We start from the raw sequence: 15306 nt of genomic DNA, 5'->3' as shown, positions 1-15306 counted from the left end.
AATCATATATATGCCATAGTTAGTTGGGTATAAATATGAGTTCCCAAAATTCATATACATACCAAGTTAGTATGGTATATATATGAATTTCGGGAGAGGGTCTTGCTAATAGTGGTAAAAAACGATGACTTTTCTTTCTTTTTTTTTCTTTTTTTTTTTTGAGAAAAAAGATAAAATCCCAAAAAAAATCCTGGCCGCAAGTGCCCGTGTTTTTACCACCGGACGGTGATTATATTTCTGGAGAGTTTCCCGACATTTTACATTTCCGAGTTTTCTACAGATTTCATGGGAGAAACAGATTCTCCTCCGGTGCTCTCTGGGATAACAAGATTTCTCCACTTTCGATTGTTAAATTTCAGATTTCAACCCACGAACTTCGAGTGGGTTGAAATAACAAATTTAACTATCGAGAATGGAGAAATATTTTAATCCCCTCGAGACTGAAGGAGAATTCACATTTTATAAGACTTGTCGTCCTCGGTGTCTGCGTCCGTTAACGTTCGCTTATTTACGGCAACTTGAGTAAGACTTGTCAGATCTTTTTTGAAATTTTAACAAATCAATCGTAGGGACATGGTAAAATGCCCTATAGTTTCTTTAGGGGTTTGCCCCACTCCTCTCCTAATGAAAATAAGGGGCTAAAAGGGAGATTGACTAATTTTCTTTATTTCCTCCAAAAGTTGAGATTTACAAACCAAGAAAAAAAATCACAACTGCAATACAATAGTCATGCGACGCATAGCATTAGCTGACACCATATATCAGAGTTCAGTTCATTAGCAAAGTCGGTAATGCCACCAAGGAATGTTATAATAATGTCATCATCTTCTTGATTAAATAGATTATTTGAATCATGTACTGGAAGTTTGTGTACAATGTCGTAAAAGATGGAATTTCTATCATTCAAAAGGGATTCACAATGAAGTATGGAACACTCGAATATGTTGTCTGTAAATCGGTCACAAAGAGAGCATTGTCCACTTTTAATAGTAAGCGACCCTAGAAATGTTAATAACATAAGTTGATTGCGTTTGCAATGGTGTTTGCTTTTTGACAAAATTTGAAATTCAAATGAAGGTGAAAAAAAGTTCTGCTGATGTGCTATATTGTGCCCAAACCAGTTGTTATGCCCAAAATGAACTGTAAGTCCCTACGATTAAGTCTGTCAAAAACTAATATTGTATCCACACTTGTCCCACGTGAACAGGGTTATTCAAGCTTCTGTTGTATTATGCTGCGCTCCGGGAAGCTTATTATTATTGCAATTTGTTTTGGTCACAACTACATCTTTTATAAAAAAAAAATCTCAGATTTAAGAGTTATTGTACAAAAATGTTAGACTGAAATTTTTAACATTGTTCATTAACTGTATGTTAATTTATTTAGTTAAGTAAAAAAAAAGACAAAATGTCAAAGAGCAAATGAAAAGGGTGAATATAAAATGGGAAAATATATGGGCAAAAACACGCTAAAGAACATATTAATTGACAAGGGCAAGAAAGGCAAAACTTTGAAACACACTGCGACAAGAGGCACAAATCACACAAACCAATGTGGGTAGGTAGCTGGAAATCTCAAAGTTATGTAGCATATTGAACTGAAATTTTGTGTATTGATTAACTACTAAAGAAATGTATTTTGTTAAAAACGTTAATGCTTTCCTAAAAAAAATCGCAGATTTTGGAAAATAGATTTTGAATACGCAAAATCTCCGAAATTAAGAATAGTTTTGTGGTTTATGACCATAGGAAGACTGAAACCTCCAAGACTCCACGAAACCACGTGCTGAGGCAAACTAAGTATGAGTGCCGTTGTAAAGTACTTAAGTAATACTTGCTGTTACAAAACCATATGTGATAATACACTATACATACAGGGATTCTTGACCACCTATAAATCATCATTTTGTAATACACACTATGAAGCATGGCTCATGGTGACAGCCGTGTCCAAATTTACACCATTGTCTGTCATGTATCAGATCAGGGACATTATGATTAATGAAGAAATCGGGTCAGGATTAGTAGTAAAAGGTGTAAAGAAGAGAAGAAGAGAAAGATGTATACATGAAATAAATGACAATGTCAACTCAGTACATAATCAACTCTGAAGTGACAAACTTTTAAAGGTAGGTTCATTTTTCATTATTTGCCCGTTTTACCACAAATCACGTGGTATCAGTGAATCTAATGTATTTTCTATTTCACTATGATAAGTTTTTAATTACCCAATTGTATACATCATATATTTTCAATTTACAATTGAAGATGTTCAATACCTAATGAGTCACATTTTTCTTGACGCCTCATTTATTACCAGGAGAGAAGACACAAGGTGTCGGGCAAAAATCATCATGGAGTGAACACCAACTATGCCAAACCTTCTAGTATTTTATATGATTACAATTTCAACATACCTATTTATTTTTTTTCGCGTCTAAATGCACATTATTATATACTTGGGAAAGAAATAATGCTTTCCTTTTATTTTTATAACAAATGTCAAAAAGTAAAAAATTATTGTGTCAAAAACGTTGAAGTAATGGTTGTATATAGTAGCTTCTGTTAACATGAACTTTTCACCCTTCATGTGGACATCTTACTTATTATGTTAAGTTTCAAATGCTTTCTAAAAGATTAAAGATGCACAGATATTGTCTCAACGATTGTATCGAAGTTTTATTGAACTATGTTATTGTAGAATGAAGGGAATATCAACCTTGCTTCTGTTCTTCATTCCATCGACGTTGTGTTTTTTGGGGGAATTTGTCGAATTTGTTGAAGAATTACCTTTCAAAATAAAGTCTGGAACATGTTACTTTTTGACGAATCAAACATATAAACCTGGCGAACTGGAAGTTTCGATATTTCTAAATCAGATGCCAGTCGAGTTTACCGTAAGTATTCAATTATAGAAAGAATGCAGATATGCTTCTATTTTTTATTAGCAAACATCTATCTCAACGGGAACAGAATACACTTGTTTGAGATGGACGAGTTTTAAATAAAATACATTTTCCCCCTAAGAAGACAATCTTGTCGAATGTTGAGCAAAGAGGAAGTCACAAAAACTACCATGTGGAAATACAACGTGTAAACAGTATTTATTCAGATACAATGAAAATAAACAATAATGGGATTGGAAAACAAGTGATACACACATTTATAACCCCCCCCCAAGACATCTTGGGTACTAGTATTTAGAAGTTGGCACACTGTTGACTAATATGAAACCTTATTCATAAACTGAATTGGTTACCCGTGGAAATAGAAAATAGTATTCTATTAAGTTTGTTTTGTTATTTTATTTACCCAATTGCTATTAGTTTTTTTCCTTTGCATGTCATTATATCCTTGTAGTATGTTTTGTGTAATATTGTAAGAAATGTAATTCATGGAAGAAGACTTCATAAGTTTGACTGACTTGTGTCCCATCCCATTTGTTCTAGTTGAGCAAATAAAATTGTTATAAACTACATATGAGACGCTGATACTTTTCTTAAAAGATGCTTCATCTACCATTTTCTTCTACACATACAATGTATCTGTATTTAATTCGTGTGGTTTAGTTTAGTTTTTTTTATTTGCAAAGTTATACTGTACTTGCGTATAATTATAAATTTGATCTTTCATTGCTAACTACATACAGTTATAATATTTCCATCTCAAGTCGATCCTTTATTTATTTCATTTTACTGCAGCTAATCTGTACCAGATAAACTAACAATCAGTTTTACTTTTGACATCTTACGTCTTATAAAAATACAAATTTGAAACTTTGTTTTTCTTTTCAGGCGAACAACTTTCAGCGGGTTGGTACACGATACGAAGGGCTAATTCAACGGACTTTAAACCAAAAGTTTATACCACCTGGACTAAATAAGTTAAAGTTTTTCATTGGGTACTTTGGAGGGCCCCATTTACGAAGCACCTGTCGAAGCAAACCGTCTCTTTACTTTATACCGACAACGTTTAAACCAATAATAAACACAACAGTAACTATAACAACCGGGCCGACTATAACCCCCGGATTAAACTACACAAGTACTTCATCAACGGATAATTCGGATAACATAGCATTGACCTCAACTAAACCGATCATTACAAGAACTGTAACCACAATTAAACCCATTACGTTATCACAGCCAATGACAGGAACTTCAACAAATTCCTCAAAGATTACCTCACCGGGAATATCATCTACAACTGAACAAATCTCAAAACAAACTGATAGTATTACAACAATGAACCAGCCATCCACTACGCATCCAACAACGTCAGGACAAGGAACGAATTCTACAGAAACAATGACAATGCCTCTATCGACAGAGAAAACAACAAGAACATTAACTCCTACTACAACTATAAAACAAGCCACTAAATTTTCAAATACTACCTCAAAATTGGAATTTATAACAGAACTAGCTCCGAGAACGGAAGCAACTAAGGCAACAGTATATTCGACAATCGAACAAAAAGTAACAGTTAGTACAGAATACACAACAGGAAAGCCACGGTTAACTGAAAAAAACACTGAATCCACTGTGGTATATTCAAACACAACAATAACAACTGCGGAGCTAAAAACAACATCCAATGCGACTGATTCGGAGTCAAAACCAACAGTAACTCAACATGAAACCTCAACAACCAATAACATATCAAGGTCCGAATCAGAACTTCCCACGACTGTAGTAAATCCAACCACTATTCTTGAAACGACATCGACCAAGTTAGATACTGAAATAGAATCGACATTTACTACAGCAGCACATACTTCAACAACTGAACCAAAGTCAAGTACCACTATGCAACTAAAATCCACAACAACGGAACCATTTTTCTCAACTACCAATAAAAAGGTACCAACGGAGTTACTAATAACAACATCAACAAAGTCTGGGAATTCAATATTTCCAACAACGACAGCGGCAGAAAGATCGAGCACAGTATCAAATTGGCTCTTCACAAGTAGACAAACACAATCTTCTACAATAACTTCAGAAAAGAATACTACCACAACCCAGCTATCGACTGATTTATCAACAGAAGTAACGACAGGAAGACAGGATTCGAAAATTGGAACAAATGGTGTAAGCTCACAAGTGATAGATACGACAGCGTCACTGCTCAGTACTACAAAAATAGAAATAGGTACTACTACAAAAACACCTTTTACTACAGAATCAAAAAGTACAACAGATATATCCACTAATTCAGTAGCAATAATTCCAAAATACACAGAATTGACGACTTCAACACAAGCGTCAAGTGTGACAAACAAGTTGCAAGCAACGACTACCAACAAACGTAACTTTATAACAAACCGACCTGTGACCCCCACAGCAAAAACAACAATCGAATCTACTAATACAAAAACAACCAGATCAATCACATCAACAGAAAAATCTACCGAGACGCCAATAACTCCACCAATCATATCGACAAAGAGGGAGACAACTAAATCTATTGAGACGCCAACAACTCAACCAATCGCATCAACAAAGAAGGAAATGATTCAATCAACTGAGACGTCAACAAACGAACCAATCACATCAACAAAACTTGACAACATTCAATCTACTAAAACCTCTACCAAGCCAATCCTGTCAACAGTGGATGAAACAATTCAATCTACTGAAACGTCCACAACCAAACCCGTCACTATAATAAATAGTATAACGAGTGACCCAACAGAGACATCAACAAAGCAACCTGACACATTATTAGATGTTGCAACAACTCACTCAACCACACAATCAATTCCACATACAGAGGATGTAAAAACTATGTCAACCGAGGCATTAACCACCAAATCAGCTTCGCCAACAGATCGCGTAACAACTCGGCCAACCAATACTTCAACAACCAACTCATTTATATCAACAGAGGATGTAAACACTCTAACTACCGAGATATTAACAATCAAACCTGTTATATCAACAGAAGATAAAACACCACAATCTACCGATACTTCAGCATCCGAAAAAAGATCCACCACGAGCAATGATATACTTCAGTCAACAACTCAGTTTGTATCCTCCACCGATCAAACGACGACATCTTCAACATCTCACCCAACAACACCTGTAATAGTCGATAAAACTCAGGAAATAACAAAATATAGAACAACTCAAGATGCATCATCACAAGCTATATCAACACAAACAGATCATTTTTTAACTACTGCTGGCTCTGAAACAACGGATTCAGTGGTATCTATTGATCCTAAGACATCTGCTACTGATCCTAGGACTGAAACAACGGAAATGGTGACATCTGCTACTGATACTACGACTGAAACAACGGAAATGGTGACATCTGCTACTGATCCTACGACTGAAACAACGGAAATGGTGACATCTGCTACTGATCCTACGACTGAAACAACGGAGTCATTGACATCTATTATTAATCCCATGACTGAAACAACGGAGTCGACGACAAAAGTAATTTCAACAACCACTGCGACGACAGCACGTGTGTCAACTTTACCGACGAGAGAACCTCCGCCTATCCCGATGAGATGATTCGTAATAGAGTCGATATACAAACATACTGGAACTCCACCGCTTGTAACACTTTAACCAGAAAGACAATGACATGGTCCTATATCTTATTTTCGACATTCTCAAAGAATTCTAGATGAGTTTTGCCAATGATATAAAGTATTCTACATAGTATAAAGACTACTAATACTTTATTTCGAATTCTTTTAAAGATTAAAAAAAGATATAATATTTTTGCCAAGTGGTATTATCATATCACATAATATAATTTTATTATTTTATTATTTAATCTATTTTTATCAGTGTATATGTAAAAGAACAAAAAGAAATAACAACAGTTGACAGAGAGAGAGAGGGGGGTGTAAACCATTCTGTTTTTAGTCTGTCCAAAAGTCCAGAAAGTTATTTTATCTATACTTACTATTTTCTATCATGGTTTAATAGTCAGAGAATTGTTATGTGAGGTAATCAAGATGTATTCTCTTGTTCGTAGATTTAAAATATGACATGGAGCTCTATTCGAATTCTATAATTAACCTTTGTTTATAATCAAAGTTTCAAATTATGTGACAACATTTAGCAGTATTATTCGTCTATTCCCAGTATTTGATTGAAACTGTTATTTTAATTGATTGTTGCGTCTTGTTTTGTTATTTAATTTCTTGTTTCCTCTTTATTTATTAAATATAAAATTATGAAATACGGCAAAACAGGATTTTTATGGTTTCAAATTGTTCACCGCACGCACGTAAGTACATGCTCCCATCCTTATTTTAAGTTTTAAACAACTTACGTGAGTAAACTTGCCCGCCAGAATTTTCCGGGAAGTTCCATTATTTTCGATATGAAAAGACGGTTTATAAGTCAAAAACGACATAAGCAATAAATAATATAGGGTTATTAAATGGTTATTTTATGATCCCTTTATTAACTGATGACTTAAAATAACAGGAGTTATCTGTACAAACCTTTAATACAGAATTAATACAGGGCAATTGCCCTGTATAAATTATGGTTGCTAAAACCTCCTGTTGTATTAAAGGGGCAATTTACATTGTATTTTAAGTCATCAGTTAATAAAGACCGTTATTAACTAATGTGTTTAAATACAATAGAAATTGACCGGTTTACAGAGAACCATCTCGCTTTTGCGGGGCGAAAATACTGATCTTTATACAGAATTTACCGGTCTTAATATGGATTTCACAATCGGAACTCCTCAGTCTTTCTAGTTTCACATTTTTTAGTGTAGCGGAAATGGCCGAGTAGTTCCGATTGATGAATTGGTATCTATACAGAATTCCTACTTCCGGTAGATCAACTAAAATGTAGACTGGTAAATTCTGCTTAGAGAGCACTGAAATTCACATTAAGACTAGTAAATTCTATATAAAGTCCAGTATTTTTTTTTGTTTTTGTGGGGGGGGGGGGGGGTCGGGAAAAAACAACATTTGAAAGATGATTCTCTATACGCTAGTTTCTGAGTGAAAATGGCCAGTTAACAGTTGAAATCTGACTAAGAAAACAGCAATACCAATCTAAGTAGCGTGATATTCTTTTGATATTCGAACATTCATTAATGTATTCGCTTTTCGAGATTTTACGTGTCTATATCAACTACCTATATTCAGACTAAATAACCTGGCAATGCAACCGGAAGTGACTACGGGGCGCCGAATGGGACTCTTCTGGTTTTGTACTCAAAATTCAATTTTGTACAGACAAAAGTGAATTTTGTTCAACAAAAATGAGTTGAGATTAACAAAATTTATAACATACAACAAATTTTCAATTTTGAGTCACAAAAGTCAATGCAGTGTCGCAAAATTCAATTTTTCACAAAATTCGATTTTGTATGCATATTAGTTTACAGAATCCTCTGGATATGCAAATGAATTCTCTCATCATGATTTTGTAAGAAGGTTTCTCATTGGATATAGTGACCGCGGGTCTCGCAGACGCAGGTTTCCGATTACTTCGAGCAAGGACATATCATATGGGTGATGGGCTATTCTGCAAAAGAAAGTAATATATAATAAAGTATTACTTTCGCAGAATAGCGCATCAACCATATGATATTCCCTTGATTTTTGTGACACAAAATGGACTGTTGTCTCACAAAATTTATTTTTGTGACACAAAATTGAATTTTGTCTCATAAAATACAAAATTGAATTTTGTGACACAAAATTGAATTTCGCGACACAGAATTGGATTCTGTGAGACATAATTGACTTTTGTGACGCAGAATTGAATTTTGTCTCAAAAAATGAATTTCGTAATTTCATAATGAAGTGATCATAAAACAAGTCTGTGTAACATAGTTTTGTACTACAAAAATGATTTTGTTATGACGGGATTCAATTTTGTTTACACAAAATTGACTTTGATTACAAAAAGATCAAGTCCCTTTCGGCTCCCCGTAGTGACTGGTTTAACGGCTTAAATGTTTGTTTACCGTGCCATATTTGTAGCTTGACAGAAAACCAGAATTACCAATAATTTCGTGATAAAGGTCGGAAGAAATCTTAACCAAACCATTCTCTCGGAATGTTACATGAGAAAACAGCATAACCATCTTAAAGCGAAGATCGAGACAGTGTGCTACACCCCTGAATGGCTATCTATAGAAGATGCGATAAACCATTCCGATTGGTGGTTTATACGGTTTTGACTACCCTTGCAGATCTCGCACGACCGCCCCTTGCGGGGATTGTGTTAGTAAATTTGCATGTGTGATACACGATGCGTTTGTTCTATTTTTTTGTATAAACATTTTATGCTATGAAGTTCTAGTAAATGATTTTTCTTTTAAAGGTTTAGCTAAAAAGTTCTCGGTCCTTTTCAATGTAGATAAATGAATTTTTCTTAAGAAATGTAAGGGATAGTTTTGTAGTTGTTGAAAACAGTGAGAAAATGTGTAGTATCAGTAGATGAACACAAAAGCCTATACAGATTATTTTCGATTTGATTTAATTTTCGTTTAAACCTATTTTATTCAGAAAAAAATAGGACTGCAGCAGGCTAAGCATATTCAAACCCTCTCTACAAAACAAAGTAAAGCACAACAGTGCATCTATGATAAAAATCATAAGCCCATTTTCGACTATTTTTTTTTTCGCGTTCTCAGTTGATAAAATAGCAACTCAGAAGCAAAATACCACTACGTACTAACTTATCTAATTCATATTTTACTTTGCTGGACATTACAGGAGCAGGTCTGCAAGAGCCAATTTGTCATTTCATGCTAAAATTAATGTAAACAGAATGTGATGCTAATTAAGTGCTGATGATTTATGGACGTAAACAAACACTATTTTTAATGCATGACCGCTACAAACCACAATTAACATATTTGTGTCGGGAATACACATCATATTAACAGATTTAATACTTCGGAAGTTCTGGTAACAAAATATCTTTGCACCCGAGCTGTCTCAACTTAATTCAATTAAAATGGATTTTCAACTGATCAGAGATATGATGGTCTAAATAATTATGGTGTTTAGTAATATGACAACTTTCCGATGACACTTTAAATTCTTTATTACAAAGTACCAAGTAGGATAGTTTTAATGATAAGAGGTATACGTCATTTTAGAATGTATATCATTTTACTGACGTTCATCTGACCTGTGACCATGTAAGTGGAGATGATCCGGAAGGCCTTGAGGGAAGATGATGACTGATTCAGATCTATAACTCGGGTTCATCCGTTTAAAAGGTGTGCATAACTATTTTAAAATAACATGATAAATCATATAAAAGCCTGAAACCACTTCACTATATATATAATATTTTAAGAACGCATTAGACAACTCTGGTTTGAATAGAGAGAATAAATTGTAAGAAGTTAAGGTAAGAGCAATTGAAAGGTAGTAAAATAAAAAAAATAATGATGCTAGAGTGAGAGAAAAATTTTGTAACTTTTTTTAAGTAACAATGAATAGTTTTCACAGTTCGGTCAAAAATGTTTTTTTCTCTAAGCAGCATTCACATTAGCGCATTGGCTAGTACTGTAGTAGAGTTGTAGTTCATTCCAATGAAAACAGAAGTATGAATTGCGATGAAAAGAAACTTGGATTCAGTGCAATTCAACTAAGAATCAGCTTTACCTGTATACTGCAAACACTTCTTTAACAAAATAAACTATAACATCAATTTGGAGTAAAACTTATACATTTTCTTTTTTTTTTCTTCAGGATGGATCTTAAATACATTATTTTAGTTATCCTGAGTCTTCTAAAAATATCAGTCTCCTTTCTTGGTGATTTCGATGACCTTTTCGATTCTGATTCTGACGAGACCGGCTTCTTTGGAGATTACAACTATTTTGACTACTTTTTCCCCCAGAGAAAATATGCTACAGGGCTATGCTACTTCCGGCTTGAACGAACATACTTCTTGGGCGATTTCAGGGCTATAATTCAGTTCGATAGTTCTACAACTGGGCTAACTGTCATGGTAAGATCATAACTGCTCTCATAGCAAACTTTACACAGGTATCATAGAACCCTTCATATCAATTTCATGTATAATTTTATTTTTATTTTCTTTGTACGTGATTTGTTAAAGTTTGCAGTTAACAAAACTTTAATTACTACGCTGCCTGAAAAAAACTTACAACCACATTTCGCATTGTCGTCACATCTTTGGTTGTGGTTTGTTGTTTGATGATAAATGTTTCGTGTCTATGTAGTATTGTCGAACGTTCTATTTTAACAGCAGTATTTAAGTTTCCTATCTGTACTGCAGCCAACTTGTACAACACACAATGTATATAAATGCACTTTTACGGTCATTTTTATTTACTTCACGTCCGTTTGGTGTTTTAATCTGTTGTTTTTCTTTTCTTTCATGTCGTCACACATCATTTCGTATATCGTTGTCATCCCAGGTTAAAAGCCATTAACAGATAAAATATATCCCTTGGTCATAAGGAAATGACCATTGACTTTCCTACATACTCTAATGTTTAGTTAAGATTGGTTTTATCGGACAGTAACGTTGATTGTTTTTTTTTACAAATAGACAGAATAAATACCGGTAGAACTTGCGTTTGTTTTTTTTAATTGATGGGTTTTTTTTTCTCTTTCAAAATAATATCAGAGACAAAATGTTGCATTATAATATTGCCTTTATTATCTTAAAAAGACTCACTTTCGAACAGGTTAAAAATAATATTTACATTATTTAGCAATATTATCACACCTCAATCATATTTTAAAATCCTTTCTTTTCGACTGGCTTAGTAAATTATTTAATCTGATAACACTTTTCAGACTGATGGATTTCTAGCGCACAATGGAAGAAACAACGGAATGACATACAACATAATAAATTACAAATTACTGACTAATAAAAGATTGTGTATAAGATTTGAATTTTCATATTTTGGAACCAGAACACCTCATCATTCATGTCACCAGGCTTTGCTCACCACAACAGCTACATCAAAGATAACAAAGCCATCAACGGTGTTGACAACCACTCTCCGTCCGAGGACAACTTCATCAGCTTCTGACACCAGTTCACATTCGACAACAAAAACATCAACAACAGCCGATACAACAACAGAAAAACTCATCACGCCTACAAAGTCAACAACACAACGCTTGACAACAGAACATCAAACCTGGCCAACAGTATCGGCAACGACTGCCACAACTTCAGTTAGATCATATACTGCAACTTCAGCAATATTTACAACAACAATGCAAACAACACAAAATACACAACGTACAACAGCACAACAAAGACGGACTACGACTACCTTGCCACCAACAACAACTACACTACCTACAAGACCACCTATGCCAGATCCATCAAGATGATTCTATTTTCAGAAATATTTAGAATTTTCGAATAATTTCTCATAGAGAAATTTAATTCTCTAGCGAGTTTGTATTTGGATTGCAATTATGCATATTTGGCTTCAGAGTGAATGTTATTTAAGCCTTTGCAGTACGACCATTTTCATTCTATGCGTCTCAAGCCAATGAAATTTCACTTTCTGAATTCGGCTCTTATGCTGAGTTTATTTTGTGGTGGTATATCAAGGAGAAAGCTTAGTGACTGACCAAATACTTTCTTCAACAGCGTAGTAGTTTCAAGTTTTAAAAAGACAGTGACAATACTTTTTCTCAAGTGTAGAACAATTTAATTTGGTTTTACTTTGATTCTGACCCACATCTGCTAGCAACAAGAAAATACGTATGTTCGAGGAATTTAAACGGAACATAAATGGTGATATTGTCCCTTTTACTATCAAAGCCAAGAAGTTTAGTCGTAAACCAACTTGCTTCCTGGTGTCAAAGATGCGTATTAACAATTCTATCCGTATGCAAGAATATTATACATGACAGCATACTAACTACTGTTTTAATTGACATTGACTCGTTTTCTTGTTTTCATTATACCCCCTACTTGCAAAGTGGGGTATATAGTGATAGGGGTGTCTGTCCGTTCGTCCGTCTTCCGTCCTTCTGTTACACAGGAGAGACCCATTTCTTATCCTTTACTTATCCTGTACCACTGAATGGAAGTGAATTGAACTTTCACAGAATCTTTATTATATATTCCCATTGTGCACCTTTTATTTTAGTTTTAGATTTAAATCAATTTTAGGGTTTCATAAAGCAACACATGGACTTTGTCATTTGTGAATATGAGGACATGGGGGACCCATCTCTTATCCGTTACCCCTCCTATACAACTGAATGGAATTTAATGAAACTTTCACAGATTTTTTATTACTTGTTCTCATTCTGCACCTTCTATTTAAGGTTTTGATCCGAATCAAAACAGAGGTTAAAAGGTGCATGCTATCAAATGGAAGAGTGAAGGGTATCAAGTTAGTGAGCATTACCCACAGTTTTTTCTTGTTGTCTTGTAATGTTCTGCTTTAATTTGTACTTGATATTAAATTGTATATAATCAATTTGCTCTATAAATTTAAACCTGAAAAAGGGAAACTAGACCACTATATAAGTATGTATACCTCTCTTTTCGAAGTGATTGTTGTGTCAAAGTGGGGTGACACACCTACCTGCGCGCTGTTGCATCTGTGAGATAACGCAATAAACATCCGGATCAGTGTTCGGACTAGTACAAGGTGGGGTCTGTTCGATTGATCAAACGTGCTCGTCCAGAAATGCATAGGACGTAGGACTTCAATCAATCAGTCAATCAAAGATTTCGTAAATTAATGATTATAACATAGATTAGATGAAATCCAAACCAGTTAGTATCCGGTGCTTTAAAATGTCTTCCAAACAATATTTAGCGATGTTGTTCGTTGTTCTTGATTGTCTTCCGGTCTCCTTTTTTAATTTAGATATTGTACGTTATAGTAGGAGAAATGTCTTTATGGCTTGTCTCGTGTTGTTATTTGTTATTGCTCTAGTTCTACTAAATATATCAAAAGCTTAAATATTGTTTTTATTTATTATTTTTGTTGAGTATGTCATATTTCCGCAGACTTAAGCATAATACTAGAAATACCTTACGCCCATACGTCGTCACGCGGTAACAAAAAAATATGGCTCAATATACGCTTCGTTAAATTAAACCTATTAACTTGACCTTGAAAGGTTAACACATCAAAAGAATTAGTACAAACAGTTCAAGTCATCATCGCTGGACAATGACCATTGCCTGAAGAAGTAATACATGTACTTGACCTGTTCACGGCGAAGGGTTGCAATTCTACATTTTTTACTCAAAATACTCAGTCAAGTGTACAATAAACAATCGAAGAGTCAAGTGTACAATAAACAATCTCGGGCGTTAAACCTCAACAATCAATCAATCAATCAATCAATCAACAATCAAAGCATCAACTACAAAAGAAATAAAACAACAGCTCTTGAATCAAGGTTAGAGATATCTGAGTTTTAATAATCAAAATACTGACCTGAAAACAACAAGAACATACAATACAATGGCAAATATTGTAACTATATAGACAATAAACACGTAAAGTTCAGTGAAAATATCTGATATCTACGGATAAATTAAAAGAAAAATAATAATCTAGAAGTTTACATAGCATACATAATTCAATTCAGATTCTGGGGCAAGGAAAATCAACGGAGCCAGGATTGGAACATAAATCAAACAGAACACAATCCAGAATCCAGGAATAACAACTACGTAAATAAAATAGACACACACAATAAAGAACATGACCAAAAAAAAAATAGCACATAAAAATAAAAGTAAATAACAACTAGGGCATGAACCGGTACAAGTGCACCGGTATGGTAACCGTTCTTTGTTTTTCTAGACACACCCATGGAGTTGCCACAGTACATTTTATCAGGTTCTCATTTAGATCTACATGTACATGTATATACGACAAAGTCGTTCATGTGCCAAATTTTTGTTTTTTGTTTGTTTGGTTTTTTTTTGTTTGTTTTTGGTTTTGGTTTTTTTTTTTTTATTTTGGCTTTGTTTTGTCTTCTGTTTTTTTTTCAAAAGTAGTCGGGGTTTCGCCAAGATTGTCCGTTTAAACCAACCTATATCCAATTCCCGAGACATATTAGTTACCACTACAATCGTTCCATATACTAATGTAAAAAGACATTCACATCACAAGGATACCTACGTTATTTAGTATCTGAATCCGTCAAATTGGCCATACTAGAATGATGAATAAACGACGAACAGATGACAAATGGATTAATAAGTCGAATGTCACATGATATAAAGGTGTTAAGTAAATGATGATGCGTGCTTACTATACTGGTGTGAGGTGGGTTGCCTTTTGAGGAGTATGATAACAAGTTGATGTTATT

General features: G+C 34.2%; 1 protein-coding gene across 1 annotated transcript; it reads left to right on the top strand.

Moving 5' to 3' along the window:
• Positions 1-2003: 2003 nt before the first annotated feature.
• On the top strand, positions 2004-13940 carry LOC148623090 (uncharacterized). The gene is made up of 6 exons (XM_088574160.1): positions 2004-2128; positions 2701-2896; positions 3794-6448; positions 6953-6972; positions 10711-10972; positions 11791-13940. Exons 2-6 carry the CDS (start codon positions 2702-2704, stop codon positions 12340-12342), a joined length of 3684 nt encoding a protein of 1227 aa, XP_088430286.1. The 5' UTR covers positions 2004-2128; position 2701; the 3' UTR covers positions 12343-13940.
• Positions 13941-15306: the final 1366 nt, after the last annotated feature.

The sequence above is a fragment of the Perna viridis genome, chromosome 3 (assembly GCF_037379345.1).
Source record: "Perna viridis isolate PV_CMFRI_1.1 ecotype Kerala chromosome 3, ASM3737934v1, whole genome shotgun sequence".
Lineage (NCBI taxonomy): Eukaryota > Metazoa > Mollusca > Bivalvia > Mytilida > Mytilidae > Perna > Perna viridis.
Note: the sequence above shows the minus strand (reverse complement) of the source record. Positions and strands in the feature narration are given on the sequence as shown.

Bases quoted from the DNA above. Each gene is read 5' to 3' on its own strand.
- LOC148623090 (XM_088574160.1), top strand. From the start codon at position 2,702: ATGAAGGGAATATCAACCTTGCTTCTGTTCTTCATTCCATCGACGTTG. The intron at 2,897-3,793 runs GTAAGTATTCAA...TTTTCTTTTCAG, and splicing joins AGATGCCAGTCGAGTTTACC to GCGAACAACTTTCAGCGGGT. The intron at 10,973-11,790 runs GTAAGATCATAA...AACACTTTTCAG, and splicing joins CAACTGGGCTAACTGTCATG to ACTGATGGATTTCTAGCGCA.